The sequence below is a fragment of the Catharus ustulatus genome, chromosome 4 (assembly GCF_009819885.2).
Source record: "Catharus ustulatus isolate bCatUst1 chromosome 4, bCatUst1.pri.v2, whole genome shotgun sequence".
NCBI lineage: Eukaryota > Metazoa > Chordata > Aves > Passeriformes > Turdidae > Catharus > Catharus ustulatus.
Window position 1 is genome coordinate 1,984,130 of NC_046224.1, and position 18,758 is coordinate 2,002,887.

An 18,758-nucleotide genomic window follows, 5' to 3' on the forward strand; every position below is an offset into this window, starting at 1 on the left:
GGAATTCCATCCAGATCCCAAAAAAGAATCAGGAATCTCCATCTGATCCCAAAACGAGTTAGAATCTCCCCCAGATCCCAAAGAGTCAGGATCTCCTCCAGATCCCAGCCCTCCCTGGCAGAGCCAATCCAAGCAGCTCCTGGAGGTTCCAGCTGCATCACCCCCAGATTTCCAAAATCCATTCACAATAAATTGACAAGAAATTGACAATAAATTGACAATAAATTCGAATATTCTGCTGATAAAGCACCCCAGTTCTTTCACCTGGAATGGTCTCCAGAGGTTCAGGAGGCTCCAGGCCCAGGTAGATCCTCACCAGGTGGCTCAGCTCCGAGAACGCCGCGTCCAGGTCATCTGCAGACAGGGAGAGAGGAGAGAAATGGAATAAAATAAAATAAAATAAAATAAAATAAAATAAAATAAAATAAAATAAAATAAAATAAAGTGAAATAAAATAAAATAAAATGAAATGAAATACAAGAAAATAAAATAAAATGAAATAAAATGAGATAAAATGAAATAAAATAAAATAAAATAAAATGAAACCAAATCAAATGAAATGAGATGAAATAAAATGAAAAGAAATGAAATAAAATAAAATAAAATAAATGAAAATAAATGAAATGAAATTAAATAAAATGAAATGAAATGAAATGAAATGAAATGAAATAAAATAAAATGAATGAAATAAAAGAAATGAAATGAAATAAAATAAAATAAATTAAATTAAATTAAATGAGACAAAGTAGAATAAAATAAAAATTAAATAAAATACAATGAAATAAAATAAAGTGAAAACAAATGCAATGAAATGAAATAAAATAAAATAAATGAAATGAAATGAAATAATATTTTACATTGTGTCCTATATTTACAAATTTCCAATATTTTACACCACTGAGTAAAATATTTACAAATTCCCAACATTTCCCACTGGGTGCCACATTTCCAAACCCCCAACATTTTGCAATTTTCGCTTCAATTTCATTTTTGCTGAACCCCAAAACCCCTCCCTCCAACAACTCATTATTTTAAATAAACCCCAGAGCGATTCTTCCCAGAAATTCTTCTGAATAACCCCAAAGAAATTTGGGAATTTCTCACCTGTGTTGATGACTGCATGGAAATAGCCAGGGAAATTCTGATTTATTTCCAGGTACAGATCCACCCTGGCCACTGCCTCCTCCACCTGAGCCCTGCTGAACAATCCCATTCTCCTCAGGTGCTCCTCATAATTTTTTTTGTCTTTTGGGACCAGCAGGATGTACCTGGGTTTGAAGTGGGTGTTCTTCAAGCTACGGACACCCTGGGAAATAAAACGGAGAAAAAAATGAGATTTTTTGTGAAATTGAGATTTTTCTCCTTGAAAATAAAGCAGAGAAAACCAGTTTTTTTCTTGAAATGGAGATTTTTTTTTTTTCTCCTGGAAAATAAAGCAGAGAAAAAGAGTATTTTTTCTTGAAATTGAGATTTTTCTCCTTGCAAAATAAATCAGAGAAAACCAGTATTTTTTTTTTTAATTGAGTTTTTTCTCCTTGAAAATAAAGCACTGAAACCCAGGGGTTTATTCCTAAAAATGAGTGTTTGATAAATTTGGAGCTGAGTTTTTTCTCCTGGAAAATAAAATAGAGAAAGCAGTGTTTTTTCTTGAAATTGAGTTTTTTTTCCCTTGAAAATAAAGCAGAAAAACACAAGGAGTTTATTCCTCAAAATGAGTGTTTGCTGAATTTGGAGCTGAGTTTTTCCATCCTGAAAAATAAAACAGAGAAAACAGAGTTTTTTCTTGAAATTGAGTGTTTGTTGAATTTTGAGTTGAGTTTTTTCTCCTTGAAAATAAAGCTACCAGAGCAAAGGGGAAGCACTGCAAACATTTAATGTAATTTAATGTTTTTAAAATTTTATTTTAATTTTTAATTTTTAATTTAATTTTTAATTTAATTAAATTTAATTTAATTATAAACAGAACTCTGTCAGACTTCAGCACCCTCTGACTGTCAGTGCAGGCTCAGCAAGATTTTCACTTTTAAAATTGGTTTATCAGCATTTAATAAGTATTATATTATTATATCATTTATTTTGATATTCTCTAGATTAACAAGAATGAACAGCTCTACATTTTCTACATTTTCAGTCTCAGACCACCATAATTAAAAATTCCTTTAATGCTGCCAAATTTTGTTCTGAGCTAATAGACTCAGTACCTTCTATTATTAAGCATTTTTAAACTTTTCTAGAAATTATTTTTTTATATTTTAGGAACTGTTTTACATGGTTACTTTAAGTTTGCTTTTTTAGTGCATGTGTGTTTTAAATATAAGTTGTTTCTGTTAAGGTTTTTGGAAGTTGATGTGGTAGCATTTTTTTTTTAAATATTATATTTATATTATTTTTACTATTTATATATTTTTAAAATATTCTTTTGGGTGTTGTTGGCAGTGAGTAAAGAAAAGTAAAACAGAAAAGCAATGGTAAAAGCAGATGGTATAAAGCAAAAGTAAAGAGTAAAGGCATAAAAAGCATCAACTTTTTCTAATACATCATTTTATATAGGATTTTTTTAAACAAGCTTACACATAAATTTGGACTCCTACTTCTTAACTTATAAGAATTTTAATTTCTTATTGTGGGATATGTATGAATTTATATTTATATTTATAATTATATTTATAATTATATTTATATCTATGCAAATTTACATATATATATAAATTTCTTACAATAGAATAGGTATAAACTATGTATACAATAGATTTTGTTTTATTTGCAAAATGTAAGTAATAATTTTACTGGAGTTTTGTTTTGTTTATAAGTATGGTTTGCAAACAAGCTCCTACTGAAAACATCAGTATATTTTTAAACATTTATTAGAACTTGTTCTTCCACTTTGGTATTTGAAACTTTTTACTTATTAAAAGCAAATAAGTAACTGCAGCTTATACTTATTTACTTATACTTAACTTATTTACTGACTTACTTATTTATGCTAAAACTCAAACTTACACCTCTTTGTGTAACTTAACATACTTTAATTTATTCAAAAAATTAAATTCAATTTCTGTACTTTCTCTCTGAAAAAATGAGAGACACACCAGGCTCACTGACTTTAAAAATCCCGAAGTGCCAAATCCTTTTGTTTCTTGCACAACTCCACAACTCCACTGCCTGTTCCAACCCTTCCCAAAGAGAATTTTTCCAAAATCTCCAACCTGAGCCTTCCCTGTTGTCTTAGTTTGAAATACAGGATGTGACCAAAAGTATCAATTCTGTCACCATCTGTTAAACCAGCTGGGGCAGTGATCCTCATCTCCATGGGAGATATCTCCTGTTAATGGGTCAGCTGTTAAACCAGCTGGGGCAGAGTTCTTTATCTTTTCACAGCCCATCCTCCCTCCAGGAGATCTCTCCTGTTCATGGCCATTGAGTCCCAGGGCATGGCTGATAAAATTCCATCATCCCATGGGGAGATGCTGCACCCAGGGGAGGAGCCAAGCATTTCCTACCCAGATAAAATCTGAGATTTGGAACATCAGAGCAGCCTTTTCCTATTTTAATTTCCCTAGTAAAGAACTGTTATTCCTATTCCCATATCTTTGCCTGAGAGCCCCTTAATTTCAAAATTATAATAATTTGGAGGGAGGGGGTTTCCATTCTCCATTTCAAAGAGAAGCTCCTGCCTTTCTCAGCAGACACCTGTCCCCAAACCAGGACACTTGTCCCCAAATCCCAACCAGAAAAGGCCCCAGCCAGGTGAGCCTCACCTCAATCTCCATGTGCACACAGGTTGCCAGCCCCTCCCTGGCTATGGACTCCACGGTGGCCCTGGCCAGCCCATAGCTGTGGCCATTGCATTTGTAGGTGACCAGGAATTCACCCTGAAATTCAGAATAAGGAAATGTTTTTAAATAAAAATCTTCCTCAAATGAGAAAATCTCATTTTGGGTTTCGTTGTTTGGTCTCCTTGCAGTTTGTTCCTGTTTGAATCAGCTTTGGAGGGAGCAGTGAGCAAAATCAGAATTAATGAGCCCAAAAATCAGCAATAATGAGAGCAGTGAGAGCCCAAAATCAGCTTTAATGACAGCCCAAAATCAGCATTAATGAGAGCAGTGAGACCCCAAAAATCAGCATTAATGAGCCCAAAATCAGAATTAATGAGTCCAAAAATCAGCATTAATGAGGGCAGTGAAAGCCCCAAAATCAGCATTAATGACCATTAATGAGCCCAAAATCAGCATTAATGAGAGCCCAAAATCAGCATTAATCAAGGCACTGAGACCCCCAAATTAGCAAGAAATTAGCCCAAAATTACCAGAAATTAGCAAAAAACACCAAAACCCAAAAACTTAGCCCATATCTGGTCTTGTGCCTTGTCTGTGGAAAATCAAATCCCAAAATATTAACAACAAATTGCTGACAGCATTCCTGGATTATCCCTTCCCAAAAAAAAAACCCAAAGCACAGGGCTTCCTCCTGGTGATTTTATAGCAAATATTTTATATTTTCCCATGGAAAAATGGGAGTTTCCAAGGAAAAGGAAGAACTGCAAAGTTGAGGCATTTCAAAGAGAGATTTCAAGCAGATTATTTTTATGTTTTTAAAAATTAAATTCCTTGGTAATTGTTGTCATGAAGGGGTAGCTCAGGTATTTGAGGCTCTGCTGGCTCCCCCTTTTGTTTAAATACAATTAATACAAATAATACAAATATTTCTCTATATAAATATATATATATATATATATATATATATATATATAAAAATATAAGTAATGGGCTCTGTTGGGGCAAATTCTTGTTGCAAAAAGCATCAAAAAGAGCAGCTGGAGGCAGAAATCCTTCAGAGAAACCTCACTCCTATAGGGTGGATTTGTTAAACTTCCATGAAATTCCCTGCAGGGCTGCTGGAAAATGTGGAAAAAAATAAAACTAAGAAATATTTGTGTCTGGAAATAAGTTTATTTCTACGTGATACCATTATTTAAATATTCCCCACTGGCCATTTTGCCCATTTAAATTCATTTACAGGAGAAAAGACAGCACAAATCTACCAGAAATTTGTGATTTCTGTTCAAAATCCAACTGAGAGTGAGTAAAAATTCACAGCCAGGCACAAATTTGATATAAAAAATTAAAATAAATCAGGTTTGGGCAGAGGAGTTGAGTTCACTTAGGGAAAAGGAAAAAGGACAGGAGTCAGGTACTTACTTCTTTCACCATTTTGTCAAAAACTTCTTGAGAAATGAAATAATAATCCAGTCTGTTTTCTTCCCCAAAATAAGCTGTCCTGGTGGTGTGACAGGGCCTGAGAGATTTATGGAATAATAAAGAAAAAATTCTGTTTTCAATCCCAGCAGCAGCTCTGGAATAGCACTGGGAAGGGGGGAGAGCAGGGAAACTATAAATAATTTTATTTTTTAAGCAGCAAAGAAATATGAGGGATAGAAAGAGGTGCAAATCACACCCCTAATTTGAAAGATTAACCCATAAATACACCCCCCAAAAAAAGTCAAATGCAACGTGGTGTTTTGGGTATAAATCCTGAGCTGAAGCTGTCACAGCAGAAATGATGAATCCATTTTTTTATCCCACTTCTGTCAGCTTGGGGATGCCAGAAAGTCAAATCCTAAATGTGGAAAAGGAGCTGGGATGAACTGGGAGGTGAAGGAAGAGCTGGAAAGTCCAAATTTTAAACAGATCCCTCATGGGAAGAGGAGAAACAATCCTGAAATGGGGAGAAAAGTGGGAGGAAAGGCAGGGAAAGTAAAAACCTCAGGTACCTGAGCTGCCCACCTGGGTGAAACACTAAAACCCACCAAAAATCAAAAAAAAACAACTAATGAATGCAGGTAACAATTAGAGAATGAAATATTCAATGGCTCTCCTTCTGTTTGCAATTCATATTTTTCTCCTCATTTCTGCTTTGCTATAGAGCGGGAAAAAAGTCAGGGAAAGGAATTCCCTGCCACCCCATAAAGAGAAACTTCAGCCACCAGGGTGAAACACTAAAAACACCCTAAAAAACCCAAAAAGCCCAAAAACCAATTAATTAATGCAGGTAACAATTAGAGACTGAAATATTCAGTAGCTCTCCTCCTGTTTGAAAATCAGATTTTCCTCTTAATTCCTTCTTTGCCATTGAAGTGGGATAAAAGTCAGGGAAAATAAAAACCTCAACTACCTGAGCTCCCCACTGGGATAAAACACTAAAACCCACCAAAAATCCACCCCAACTCCCCAAATTTAATTATTAAAAATTAAAAATTAATTATTAAAATTAAAAAGTAGTGCAGGTAACAATTTGAGGCTGAAGTGTTCAGTGGATCTCATTCCTTTTGCAAATCAGATTTTTCTCCTCATTTCTGGCTTGACAAAAAAATGGGATAAAATCCATCCCATGAAGATAAATCTCAGCCACTCAAACACTAAAAACACCCTAAAACCCCCCAAAATCCAGTTAATTAATGCAGGTAGCAATTAGATACTGAAGGTTTCAGTGGCTCTTGTCCTGTTTGAAAATCAGATTTTTCTCCTCATTTCTGCTTTGCCATAAAATGGGAAAAAAGGAAAAGGAATTCCCTGCTATTCCATAAGGAGAAACTTCAGCCACCAGGGTGAAACACTAAAAATCCCCTAAAAAAACCCAAAAAAATCCCCCCAAAAACCAGTTAATTATTGCAGGTAGCAATTAGAGACTGAAGTTTTCAGTGGATCTCATTTTGTTTGCAAATCAGATTTTTCTTCTCATTTCTGCTTTGCCAAAAAGTGGGAAGAAAGTCAGAAGAAGTAAAAACCTCAACTACCTGAGCTCCCCACCGGGATAAAACAGTAAAACCCGCCCAAAATCCATCCCAACCCCCCCAAATTTATTTATTAAAATTAAAAATTAATTATTAAAATTAAAATTTATTGCAGGTAGCAACTAGAGACTGAAGAATTCAGTGGATCTCATTTTGTTTTCAAATCAGATTTTTCTTCTCATCTGTGCATTGCCAATAAAATGGAATAAATTCCATCCCATGAGGATAAATCTCAGCCACTCAAATACTAAAAAATCTCAAAAAAACCCCCAAACCAGTTAATTAATGCAGGTAACAACTAGAGAATGAAGCATTCAGTGGTTCTTGTTCTGTTTGAAAATCAGATTTTTCTCCTCATTTCTGCTTTGCCATAAAATGGAAAAAAAGTCAGGGAAAGGAATTCCCTGCCATCCCATAAAGAGAAATTCAGCCACCAGGATGAAACACTAAAAATCCCCTAAAAAAACCCAAAAATCAGTTAATGAATGCAGGTAACAATTGGAAACTGAAGTTTTCAGTGGCTCTTGTTCTGTTTGAAAATCAGATTTTTCTCCTCATTTCTGCATTGCCAATAAAATGGAATAAATTCCATCCCATGAGGATAAATCTCAGCCACTCAAACACCAAAAAATCCCAAAAATCCTAAAATTCAGCTTATTAATGTAGGTAACAATTAGAGAATGAAATATTCAGTGGCTCTTGACCTGTTTTCAAATCAGATTTTCCTTCTCATTTCTGCTTTGCCATAAAATGGGAAAAAAGTCAGGGAAAGTAAAAACCTCAACTACCTGAGCTCCCCACCAGGATAAAACACTAAAACTCACAAAAATCTACCCAAAACCCCCCCAAAAATTAATTATTAAAATTATAAAATTAATTATTAAAATTATAAATTATTGCAGGTAGCAATTAGAGACTGAAGAATTCAGTGGATCTTGTTCTGTTTGAAAATCAGATTTTTCTTCTCATTTCTGCCTTGCCAATAAAATGGAATAAAATCCATCCCATGAGGATAAACCCTAGCCACTCAAATACTAAAAAATCTCAAAAAAACCCCCAAAATTCAGTTAATTAATGCAGGCAACAACTAGAGAATGAAGCATTCAGTGGCTCTTGTTCTGTTTGAAAATCAGATTTTTTTCCTCATTTCTGCTTTGCCATAGATTGGGAAAAAAATCAGGGAAAGGAATTCCCTGCCATCCCATGAGGATAAACCTCACCCACCAGGGTGAAACAATTAAATTTCCCCAAAAAACCCCAAAACCCAGTTAATTAACTCAGGTAACAATTAGAGACTGAAGTTTTCAGTGGATCTCATTTTGTTTGCAAATCAGATTTTTCTTCTCATTTCTGGCTTGCCAATAAAATGGAATAAATTCCATCCCATGAGGATAAACCTCAGCCACTCAAATACTAAAAAATCTCCAAAAAAACCCCAAAATTCAGTTAATTAATGTAGGTAACAATTAGAGACTGAAATATTCAGTAGCTCTCCTCCTGTTTGAAAATCAGATTTTCCTCTTAATTCCTTCTTTGCCATTGAAGTGGGAAAAAAGGCAGGAAAAGTAAAAAACTCAACTACCTGAGCTCCCCACTGGGATAAAACAGTAAAACCCACAAAACTCCACCCAAAAAAACCCAAAAATTAATTCTTAAAATCTAAAAATTAATTATTAAAATTAAAAATTTTTACAGGTAGCAATTAGATACTGAAGTTTTCAATGGATCTCGTTCTGTTTTCAAATCAGATTTTTTCCTCATTTCTGGCTTGCCAATAAAATGGGATAAAATCCATCCCATGAGGATAAATCTCAGCCACTCAAACACTAAAAAATCCCCAAAAAAACCCCCAAAATTCAGCTAATTAATGTAGGTAACAATTAGAGACTGAAATATTCAGTGGCTCTTGACCTGTTTGAAAATCAGATTTTTCTCTTAATTCCTTCTTTGCCATTGAAGTGGGATAAAAGTCAGGGAAAATAAAAACCTCAACTACCTGAGCTCCCCACCAGGGTAAAACACTAAAACCCACAAAAATCTACCCAACCCCCCCCCAAATTAATTATTAAAATTTTAAAATTAATTGTTAAAATTAAAAATTATTGCAGGTAGCAACTAGAGACTGAAGAATTCAGTGGATCTCATTTTGTTTTCAAATCAGATTTTTCTTCTCATTTCTGCATTGCCAATAAAATGGGATAAAATCCATCCCATGAGGATAAATCTCAGCCACTCAAATAATAAAAAATCCCCAAAAAACCCCCAAAATTCAGTTAATTAATGTAGGTAACAATTAGAGACTGAAGCATTCAGTGGTTCTCATTCTGTTTGAAAATCAGATTTTTCTCCTCATTTCTGCTTTGCCATAAAATGGAAAAAAAGTCAGGGAAAGGAATTCCCTGCCACCCCATAAAGAGAAAATTCAGCCACCAGGGTGAAACACTAAAAATACCCCAAAAAACCCCAAAATCCCCCCAAAATCCCAATTAATTAATGCAGGTAACAATTTTAGGTTGAAGTTTTCAGTGGATCTCATGTTGTTTTCAAATCAGATTTTTCTTCTCATTTCTGCATTGCCAATAAAATGGAATAAATTCCATCCCATGAGGATAAATCTCAGCCATTCAAATCTCCAAGAAACCCCAAAATTCAGCTAATTAGTGTAGGTAACAATTAGAGACTGAAGCATTCAGTGGCTCTCATTCTTTTTGAAAATCAGATTTTTTCCTAATTTCTGGCTTGACAAAAAAATGGGATAAAATCCATCCCATGAGGATAAATCTCAGCCACTCAAATACTAAAAAATCCCCCAAAAAACCTAAAATTCAGTTAATTAGTGTAGGTAACAATTAGAGAATGAAGCATTCAGTGGTTCTTGTTCTGTTTGAAAATCAGATTTTTCTGCTTTGCCATTCCTGCTCATTTATTCCCTTTTTCTCCCCAAAAATCTGAGAGCAGTGAGTTCTGCAAAATTCTCTTTTTTTTAGGGATATCACAAAACACAAGCTTGGAGGGGCCAATTTAATTTAATTTTTTTTAAATTTAATTTTTAAATTTTTAAAATTTTCTACAATTTTTACACATTTCAGCCCTTTTAAAATTTAATTGCATTTTTAATTTCATTTAAACTGCCAGAGTCAATTGCAGAAAATCCTTTTTTTTTTGCAGAAAAAATTTTTTTTTAGAAACTTATTTTTTTTTCCCAGAAAATCTTTTTTGTTTGTTTGTTTTCAGAAAATCCTTTTTTTTTTAAATGAGCCAAATGTTGAAAATTTTTCAGCCATAAAATGGCTTCAATCTCCCCTGAAAAACTGAAAATCCAACTTGATTTTTACAACCGTATTTTTATTTATTTTATCATTAAAAATAGAATTTGCTGCTCTGTTAACGTTCTGTCTCTCCATTTTTAATTTTATTTTTCTCCTCTCATTCATGAACGTTGGAGGGAAAAAAAAATCACAAAATTAAAAAAGGTGTTTTTTGTTCTTTTTGGGTTTTGGGATTTTTTATGTTTATTGTGTTTGTGGGGTTTTTTGGGGTTTTTTTGGGATTTTTTTAGTTGGGGTTTTTTGGTTGGGGTTATTTGGTTTTTTTGAGACTTTTTTGGGTTTTGGTTTTTTTTTTTGGTTGTGATTTTTATTATTTTTGGTTCTTGGAAATTTTTTTGTTGTGGTTTTTTTTTGTGTGGGATTTTTGGGGGTGTTTGGGTCTTTTTTGATTGGTTTTTGGATTTTTTGTTGAGATTTTTTTGGTTTTTTTGGGTTGTGTTTTTTGTTTATTTGGGGTTTTTTGGAGACTTTTTTTGGGTTTTGTGGTTTTTTTGTTTGTGGTTTTTAATTATTTTGAGTTTTGGGGTTTTTTTTTGGTTTTTGGGGTTTTTTTGGTTGTTTTTGTTGGGGTTTCTGGGTCTTTTTTGCTTCAATATATGAGGTTTTTGTTGTTTTGTTATGCTTGAATTTTTTGGTTGTGTTGTTTTGGGTTTTTTGGGGGTGGTTTTTTTTGGGGTTTTTTTTTGGTCTGTGGGGGTTTTTTTGCTTTTTTTTGTGGTTTCTTTGTTTGTTTGTGTTTTCATTTTTTTCCTGGTTTTGTTTCTGGGGCTCTTTAAAATTTCTTTCTTTCTTTGTTTTATTTATTTACTGTTTTCCTTTAAAAACTTAATAATTTAAATATCATTTCTCCCACTGATAACTCCAGGCACTTAAAACTCAAACAAAACGCAGCAAAATTTTAATTTTTTTTAAAAACTTCTTTACAAAAACCCCACAAACCAAACCAGCAGCAATTCCAACCTCGATCCTTTGGGGTTTTTTTTTTAATTTTTTATTTTTGAAGCTCAGAACTTACCCAAACCTGAAGGAATTCTTGAATTTTCTGCAGATTTTGAGGGCAAGTTGCCTCTTCCCAGCAGCCAGAGGCCCCAGCAACACCAGCATGGGGTAATGCTCATCAGCACCAGGCAAAGTGCTGCAAAAAAGACATTAAATAAAAAAAAAAAATCAAATTTCAGCAGCTTTTTGTAAAGCTTTGCAGAGATTTTATCACCCCTCCAACCCATCTCGTGTTGTTCCAAAATTGGGGTGCTCTGAATGTAAAAATAGCACAAAAAATCTGCATTAAAACCTCTTTTTTAAAAGGAAAAATCTTATTTTTGTTCTGATTTACAGCCTTTATTAAAGGGGTTGCTGAGGAGTTTTTAGAGATGGGAATATTTTAATGGGATAACTGGAATAAACTGGAATAAACTCAATCCTAATTTTTCCACTCTCCTTCATCACCTCATTGACCTCCATGTCCTGTGCCAGGTGTAAAAATTCTTAAATTAAGTTTAAAAAAACCTCTCATATCCTTAAAACTCCACTGAATAAAAATAAACCAAAATAAAAGAACCCAAAGTGCTGCAAAAATAAAAAACTCTCAATTTTCTCCCCTCCAACCCATCTCATGTTGTTCCAAAATTGAGGTGCTCTGAATGTAAAAATAGCACAAAAAATCTGCATTAAAACCTCTTTTTTTTAAAAGGAAAAATGTTATTTTTGTTCTGATTTACAGCCTTTATTAAAGGGATTTACTGAGGAGTTTTTAGAGATGGGAATGTTTTAATGGGATAACTGGAATAAACTGGAATAAATTAAATCCTAATTTTAATGTAAAAATTCTTCAATGAAATAGATCCTTAAAACTCCACTGAATAAAAATAAATCCACAATAAAAGAACCCAAAGTGCTGCAAAAATACAAAATTCTGCATTTTCTCCCTGCTTAGTTGAGGGTTAAATTTTCATTTTTTTTCCACTTCCAGCTCTAAGTAGGAGATTGAAAAGAATTTCTGCACTTGTGAGTGTCCAGCAATTTATTTAGGCAGCTAAAAATTGAATTTTTAGATTCATTTTTTAAATTTTAAAATTAATTTTTAAATCTCTGGTAGATTTTAAGATTGGGTTGCATAGAAATGTGGCAGCAATAATTGAAATAATTCCAAATTCAGTGGTTTTTAATTAATACTTATTTTAACTAGATTTTAAGAAAAGAAAATCACCTCTGTGCCCATTTAATGGGATTTAAAACAGGTGAACAGACACCTGGAAATAAAATAAATTTCTTTTACCATTCCTCTCACAAATAACTCTAAGAAATAAGGACAACATTCCAATTTAAGCAAAGAGCAAAAAATAAATTCCAAAATCCTGCCCTGACTCCTATTTCAGGAGCAGCAAACAGAATAAATGGATATAATTAGCACAAAAAGCTGATTAGCACAGCACATTAAAATCCTGCAGAAGGTAAAAATTCACTTAAAAAATCCATTCTAAAAAAATAATTTCAAAAGGGGAGAAAAAAGCTGAAAATTGATCAGGATGTTGCAGAATTTTTTTTTTTTTTTCCTGTCTCAAGTTCATTTTTTTTTAATTTTTTGTGAATAATCCTGGCAAGGGGTGGTAAACAGAAATTTTTTTTTTCCCACAGAAAATCATGGAATGGGATGGGTTGGATGGGAATTTAAAGCCCATCCCATTCCAAACTTTCCCAACATTTTCCATCATCCCAGGGTGCTCCAAACTCCATCCAGCCTTGGACACTTCCAGGGATGGGGAATTCTCTGGGAATGCTGTGCCAGCATTCCCCAAACCTTAAAATAAAGATTTATCTTTATTTTTTTTCCTCTTCTCCCTGCACAGGACTTAGAAAATGAAGAATTCTTCTGGCATCTTTCCTTCTACAAGGAAATGTTACAATAAATCACACTCAAAATTCAAATTTCCTTCAATAAATTCCCAATTCTTCACATTCTCAGATTCCTGGGATTTACAATTTCATCAGAAGAACAGGGAGAACATTTCCATAATGCTCTTTTAAATTCCATCACCATTTCTTGGGCTCTCAACACTAAATGTTTGGGAGTTCTTACAGCTGGAAGAAGACTCTGGAAAAGTTTTGGGCACAGAATTCAAATTCCTTTGTCTGTTGTGAAGGATTTATCAATTTTAAGGGAATTATTTCAGGCTTGGAAATGCAGAATTTCCTCTATCATCTTTGCTTTCACAGGGAAGTGTCACACCCAAGAACATCCCAATAAATCATCACAAGATCACGCTCAAAATTCAAATTCCCTCCAATAAATTCCCAATTCCCCACATTCTCAGATTCCTGGGATTTACAATTTCATCAGGAGAACAGGGAGAACATTTCCATAATCTTCTTTTAAATTCCATCACCATTTCTTGGCTCTCAGCACTAAAAGTTTGGGAGTTCTTACAGCTTGGAAGAAGATTTTGAAAATTAGTTTTGGGCTCATAATTCCCATTCCTTTGTCTGTTGTGAAAGATTTATCAATTTTAAGGCCAGAAGGGATTATTCTGATGATCTAACTCATCCTCCCCTAGTCCTACTTGGAATTCCCCAAATCAGTTCCTGTTTCAGGATTGGAAATGCAGAATTCCCTCTGGCACCTTTCCTTCCACAGGGAAGTGTCACACTCAAGATCATCCCAATAAATCATCACAAGATCACGCCCAAAATTCAAATTCCCTTCAATAAATTTCCAATTCTCCACATCCTCAGATTCCTGGGATTTACAATTTCATCAGGAGAACAGGGAGAACATTTCCATAATTCTCTCTTTCATTCCATCACCATTTCTTGGCTCTCAGCACTAAAAGTTTGGGAGTTCTCACAGCTTGGAAGAAGATTCTGGAAAAGTTTTGGGCTTGTAATTCAAATTTCTTTGTCTTTTGAGAAAGATTTATCAATTTTAAGGTCAGAAAGGATTATTCTGATGATCTAACTCATCCTCCCCTAATCCTACTTGGAATTTCTCAAATCAGTTCCTGTTTCAGGATTGGAAATGCAGAATTCCCTCTGGCACCTTTCCTTTCACAGGGACGTGTCACACCCAAGAACATCCCAATAAATCATCACAAGATCACGCCCAAAATTCAAATTCCCTTCAATAAATTCCCAATTCTCCACATTCTCAGATTCCTGGGATTTATGATTTCATCAGAACAGGGGGAACATTTCCATAATCCTGTCTTTCATTCCATCACCATTTCTTGGCTCTCAGCACTAAAAGTTTGGGAGTTCCAACAGCTTGGAAGAAGATTCTGGAAAAGTTTTGGGCTCAGAATTCCTATTTCTTTGTCTTTTAAGAAAGATTTATCAATTTTAAGGTCAGAAGGGATTATTCTGATGATCTAACTCATCCTCCCCTAATCCTACTTGGAATTCCCCAAATCAGTTCCTGTTTCAGGATTGGAAATGCAGAATTCCCCCTGGCATCTTTCCTTCCACAGGGACATGTCACACTCAAGATTATCCCAATAAATCATCACAAGATCACTCAAAATTCAAATTCCCTTCAATAAATTCCCAATTCTCCACATTCTCAGATTCCTGGGATTTATGATTTCATCAGGAGAACAGGGAGAACAATTCCATAATCCTCTTTTTAATTCCATCACCATTTCTTGGCTCTCAGCACTAAAAGTTTGGGAGTTCCAACAGCTTGGAAGAAGATTTTGAAAATGAATTTTGGGCTCATAATTCAAATTCCTTTGTCTGTTGTGAAGGATTTATCAATTTTAAGGGAATTATTTCAGGCTTAGAAATGCAGATTTGCCCCTGGTACTTTTCCTTCCACGGGGACGTGTCACACTCAAGAACATCCCAATAAATCATTACAAGATCACACCCAAAATTCAAATCTCCTTCAATAAAATCCAAATTCCCCATATTCTAAGATTCCTGGGATTTATGGTTTCATCAGGAGAACAGGGAGAACATTTCCATAATCCTCTTTTTAATTCGTTCACCATTTCTTGGCTCTCAACACTAAAAGTTTGGGAGTTCCAACAGCTTGGAAGAAGATTCTGGAAAAGTTTTGGGCTCATAATTCATATTTTTTCGCGTTTTAAGAAAGATTTATCAATTTTAAGGCCAAAAGGGATTATTTGATGATTTAAATCATCCTCCCTTCATCCCACTTGGAATTCCCTGGTTCCTGTTTCCAGCCCAACACCGTTGGTTCCATGAGGTCACATTTGAATTAAAAACCTTCCAGTTGTGGAGAACTCTTGGTAATTTATTCCAATGATTAATTATTTTAATTGTCAAAAAGAATCCTGCTCTGGTCCTTCTCTGAATGTGTTTCTCCTCAACAGTCAAACACCAAAAATCATCCTGGCCTGGCCCAGTAGGCTGGAGATTAAATTAAATTTCTGCTCCCTGTTTAGGTCTGAGCAACATTTTCAAATGTCACCTGCATCTCTAGGAGGTGAAAATACCCATAATATTCACTGGTGTGTTACCACACAATTACAGCCAAAATCACAAATGGGGAGAGACAAGAAAATAATTGGAAATTCAATGTTTCGTGCCTAGAATAGAATTTCTTGTTTTGTTTTCAGGTTTTATTTGTAACAAACAAGATATTGCAAACCCAGAATTAATGAAAACCTGATGGAGAAAGAGAGATGCAAATTAACTGCCCCAATCTGGTTCCAAAACAACATTTTAGGGTGGAAAAGGCAATAATCATTAGGCAGATTTCATTAATGACTCTGGAATTCTTTCCAGCTGAGCACAGGCCAGCGCTGGAGCATCATTAACAATTTTTGGGGCAGTCCCACAAAGGCTGGGCTGATGTTTTTTGTGTTTAGTGCACAATTCCTTCTTTCCATCCATCCAAAATCCACTAAGCAAATATGTAAACACAGCCCTGGAAAAAATAAATTTAAAAAAATCCATTCCTTTAGGGTTTTTTAAAGAAGAAAAATAAGCCAATTTTGTGGTTTTATTTTAAGACATCTCCATCCTTGTGAAATAAATAAATAAATCTTTGGGGTTTCATTTCTGAAAGGATTCTCAGAGCTGTTGTCACTGCTGGGAAGATTCCTGGTTTTGGTGCATGATGCCAGAAAACAGAGTTTCAATAAAAACACAAATTTCTAAATTACTAAATCCTGGATTTTCCAGCAGGTTACTCAGTTATGAATTCTGATTTTCAAACAGAACAAGATCCACAGAATGCTTCAGTCTCTAATTGTTACCTGCATTCATTAACTGTTTTTTTGGGATTTTTGGTGGTTTTTAGTGTTTCACCCAGGTGGGAAGCTCAGGTACCTGAGGTTTTTACTTTCCCTGCCTTTTCTCCCACTTTTCTCCCCCATTTCAGGATTGTTTCTCCTCTTCCCATGAGGGATCTGTTTAAAATTTGGACTTTCCAGCTCTTCCTTCACCTCCCAGTTCAGCCCAGCTCCTTTTCCACATTTAGGATTTGACTTTGTCATCCCCAAGCTGACAGAAAGTGGGATAAAAATTGGATTCATCATTTCTGAGTGCCAGGCTGCTGTGACAGCTTCAGCTCAGGCCATGCTGGGCTGGGCAGGGAATTCTGCATCTCTCATTTGGTGCAGGACAGGAAATTTCATCCCCCATTTCTGGTGAAGAACAGGAATTTTGCATCTCTGAATCGGTGCAGGACAGGAATTTTACATCTCTCAGTTGTGGTGTAGGACAGGAAATTTCATCTCTTATTTGAGGTGCAGGAGAAGAATTTTGTATCTCTAATTTGGTGCAGAACAGGAATGTTGACTCTCTTATTTGAGGAGCAGAACAGGAATTTTGCATCTCTCATTCATAGTGCAGGAGAGGAATTTTACACCTCTAATTTGAGGTGCAGGAGAGGAATTTTCATCTCTCATTTGAGATGTAGGACAGGAAATTTCATCTCTCATTTGTGTATCAGGACAGGAATTTTACATCTCTAACAGTACAGAACAGGAATTTTACATCTCTGATTTATGGTGCAGGACAAGAATTCTGCATCTCTTATTTATGGGGTAGGACAAGAAATTTCTTCTCTTATTTGAGGTGCAGGACAGGAATTTTGCATTTCTCATGTGATTCAGGACAGGAATTTTGCATCTCTGATTTGTGGTTCAGGACAGGAATTTTACATCTCTCATTTCTAGAGCAGGAGAAAAATTTTACATCTCTCATTTGAGGTGTAGGACAGGAAATTTCATCTCTCATCTGAGGTTCAGGACAGGAATTTTACATCTGATTCAGGACAGGAATTCTGCATCTCTCATGGTGCAGGACAGGAAATTTCTTCTCTCGTTTCTGGTGCAGAACAGGAATTTTGCATCTCTCATTTGGTGCAGGACAGGAATTTTACATCTCACATTTATGGCGCAGGACAGGAATTTTACATCTCTAACAGTGCAGGACAGGAATTTTACATCTCTCATTTGTGGTTCAGGACAAGAATTTTATCTCTCTCATTTATGGTGCAGGAAGGAATTTTGCATTTCTCATTTTTGGTGCAGGACAGGAATTTTGCATCTCTCATTTTTGGTGCAGGACAGGAATTTTCCATCTCTCATTTGGTTCAGGACAGGAATTTTGCATTTCTCATTTTTGGTGCAGGACAGGAATTTTCCATCTCTCATTTTTGTGCAGGACAGGAATTTTGCATTTCTCATTTTTGGTGCAGGACAGGAATTTTCCATCTCTCATTTTTGTGCAGGACAGGAATTTTGCATCTCTCATTTGTGGTGCAAATGCCCATCTGCTCCAACAGCTTGAGCAAAGGGAGAGGAGCTGTGGACAATCTGTCTGAGACTTTAGAGGTGAATGAAGAGTTTTGTTCCATAACCAATTGGAACCAAATCAGATTTTCCTCCTTTCCAGGCTTCTCCTAGGGAAGAAAACATCCCTCTGAAGGTGCCAAAATTCTGCTTTATTTGAGTGCCACCATCAGGAGCAGCTGTGGAATGAACTCACCTGTGCAGGACTGTCTGAGGCTGAGGAATGTTGTACAAAACCTGAATCCTGTGATCCACAGCAGCCACGACTTCTGGAGGAGGGTCCTTTTTATTCACAGCAGCCACCTGATCCCAAAATTTAAAGGGGGGAAAAGGAAGGGGAGAAATGATGGAATTGTTTCCAGCTGCAAAAAAAACCCTTTTTCAGATCACCAGGTTTTGTGTTCCTGAGGGAGCAGAAATCTTTTTCTGGGGATTTGAAGGATGATTTGAGGGATGGATGGAAGGCAGCCAGACACAGCATCTTTAATGCAGCCAACCTTTTCCTGGCAAGAAAACAGGATGCCACACAGGGTGCAAAAAGCAGCTTTGCTGAGGTTTTAATTAGCCATTAATTTGCATCCTCTCAGTGCTGGGGGGGAGGTGCCAAACTCAAATCCTTGGGGGCTGAAGCCACTCATTGATTACCAAAGTGAGCAAACTCCTGATGATGGATTCCTGATTTTGCTGGGAGGGAGAGCACTCAGACCCCAAGGATTCCCTGCTGAAAACTCTGCTGACCACTCATGAGTTGTGCATTTTGGGGTTCATTAATGCCACCCACTCAGAAATAAGAGTTAAGAATGGCTGAGGCAATTCCAGTGGGATAAAATTTCCACAGTGAGATTTTGGGATCAGCAAGAGGAGCTTGGAACAAGCTGGGAT

General features: G+C 35.4%; 1 protein-coding gene across 2 annotated transcripts in view; it reads right to left on the reverse strand.

Annotated features, from left to right (window-relative positions):
* Positions 1 to 18,758, reverse strand: part of LRGUK (leucine rich repeats and guanylate kinase domain containing) — a 65,651-nt gene that overhangs the window by 14,790 nt on the left and 32,103 nt on the right. For both annotated transcript variants that reach the window (XM_033058162.1, XM_033058161.1), the window contains 6 exons: positions 18,073 to 18,179; positions 11,135 to 11,254; positions 5,199 to 5,295; positions 3,759 to 3,872; positions 1,105 to 1,306; positions 265 to 354 (listed from right to left, as the gene is read on the reverse strand). In XM_033058162.1, the coding sequence (XP_032914053.1) occupies positions 265 to 354; positions 1,105 to 1,306; positions 3,759 to 3,872; positions 5,199 to 5,295; positions 11,135 to 11,254; positions 18,073 to 18,179 (730 nt within the window). The remainder of the gene's footprint in view (positions 1 to 264; positions 355 to 1,104; positions 1,307 to 3,758; positions 3,873 to 5,198; positions 5,296 to 11,134; positions 11,255 to 18,072; positions 18,180 to 18,758) is intronic.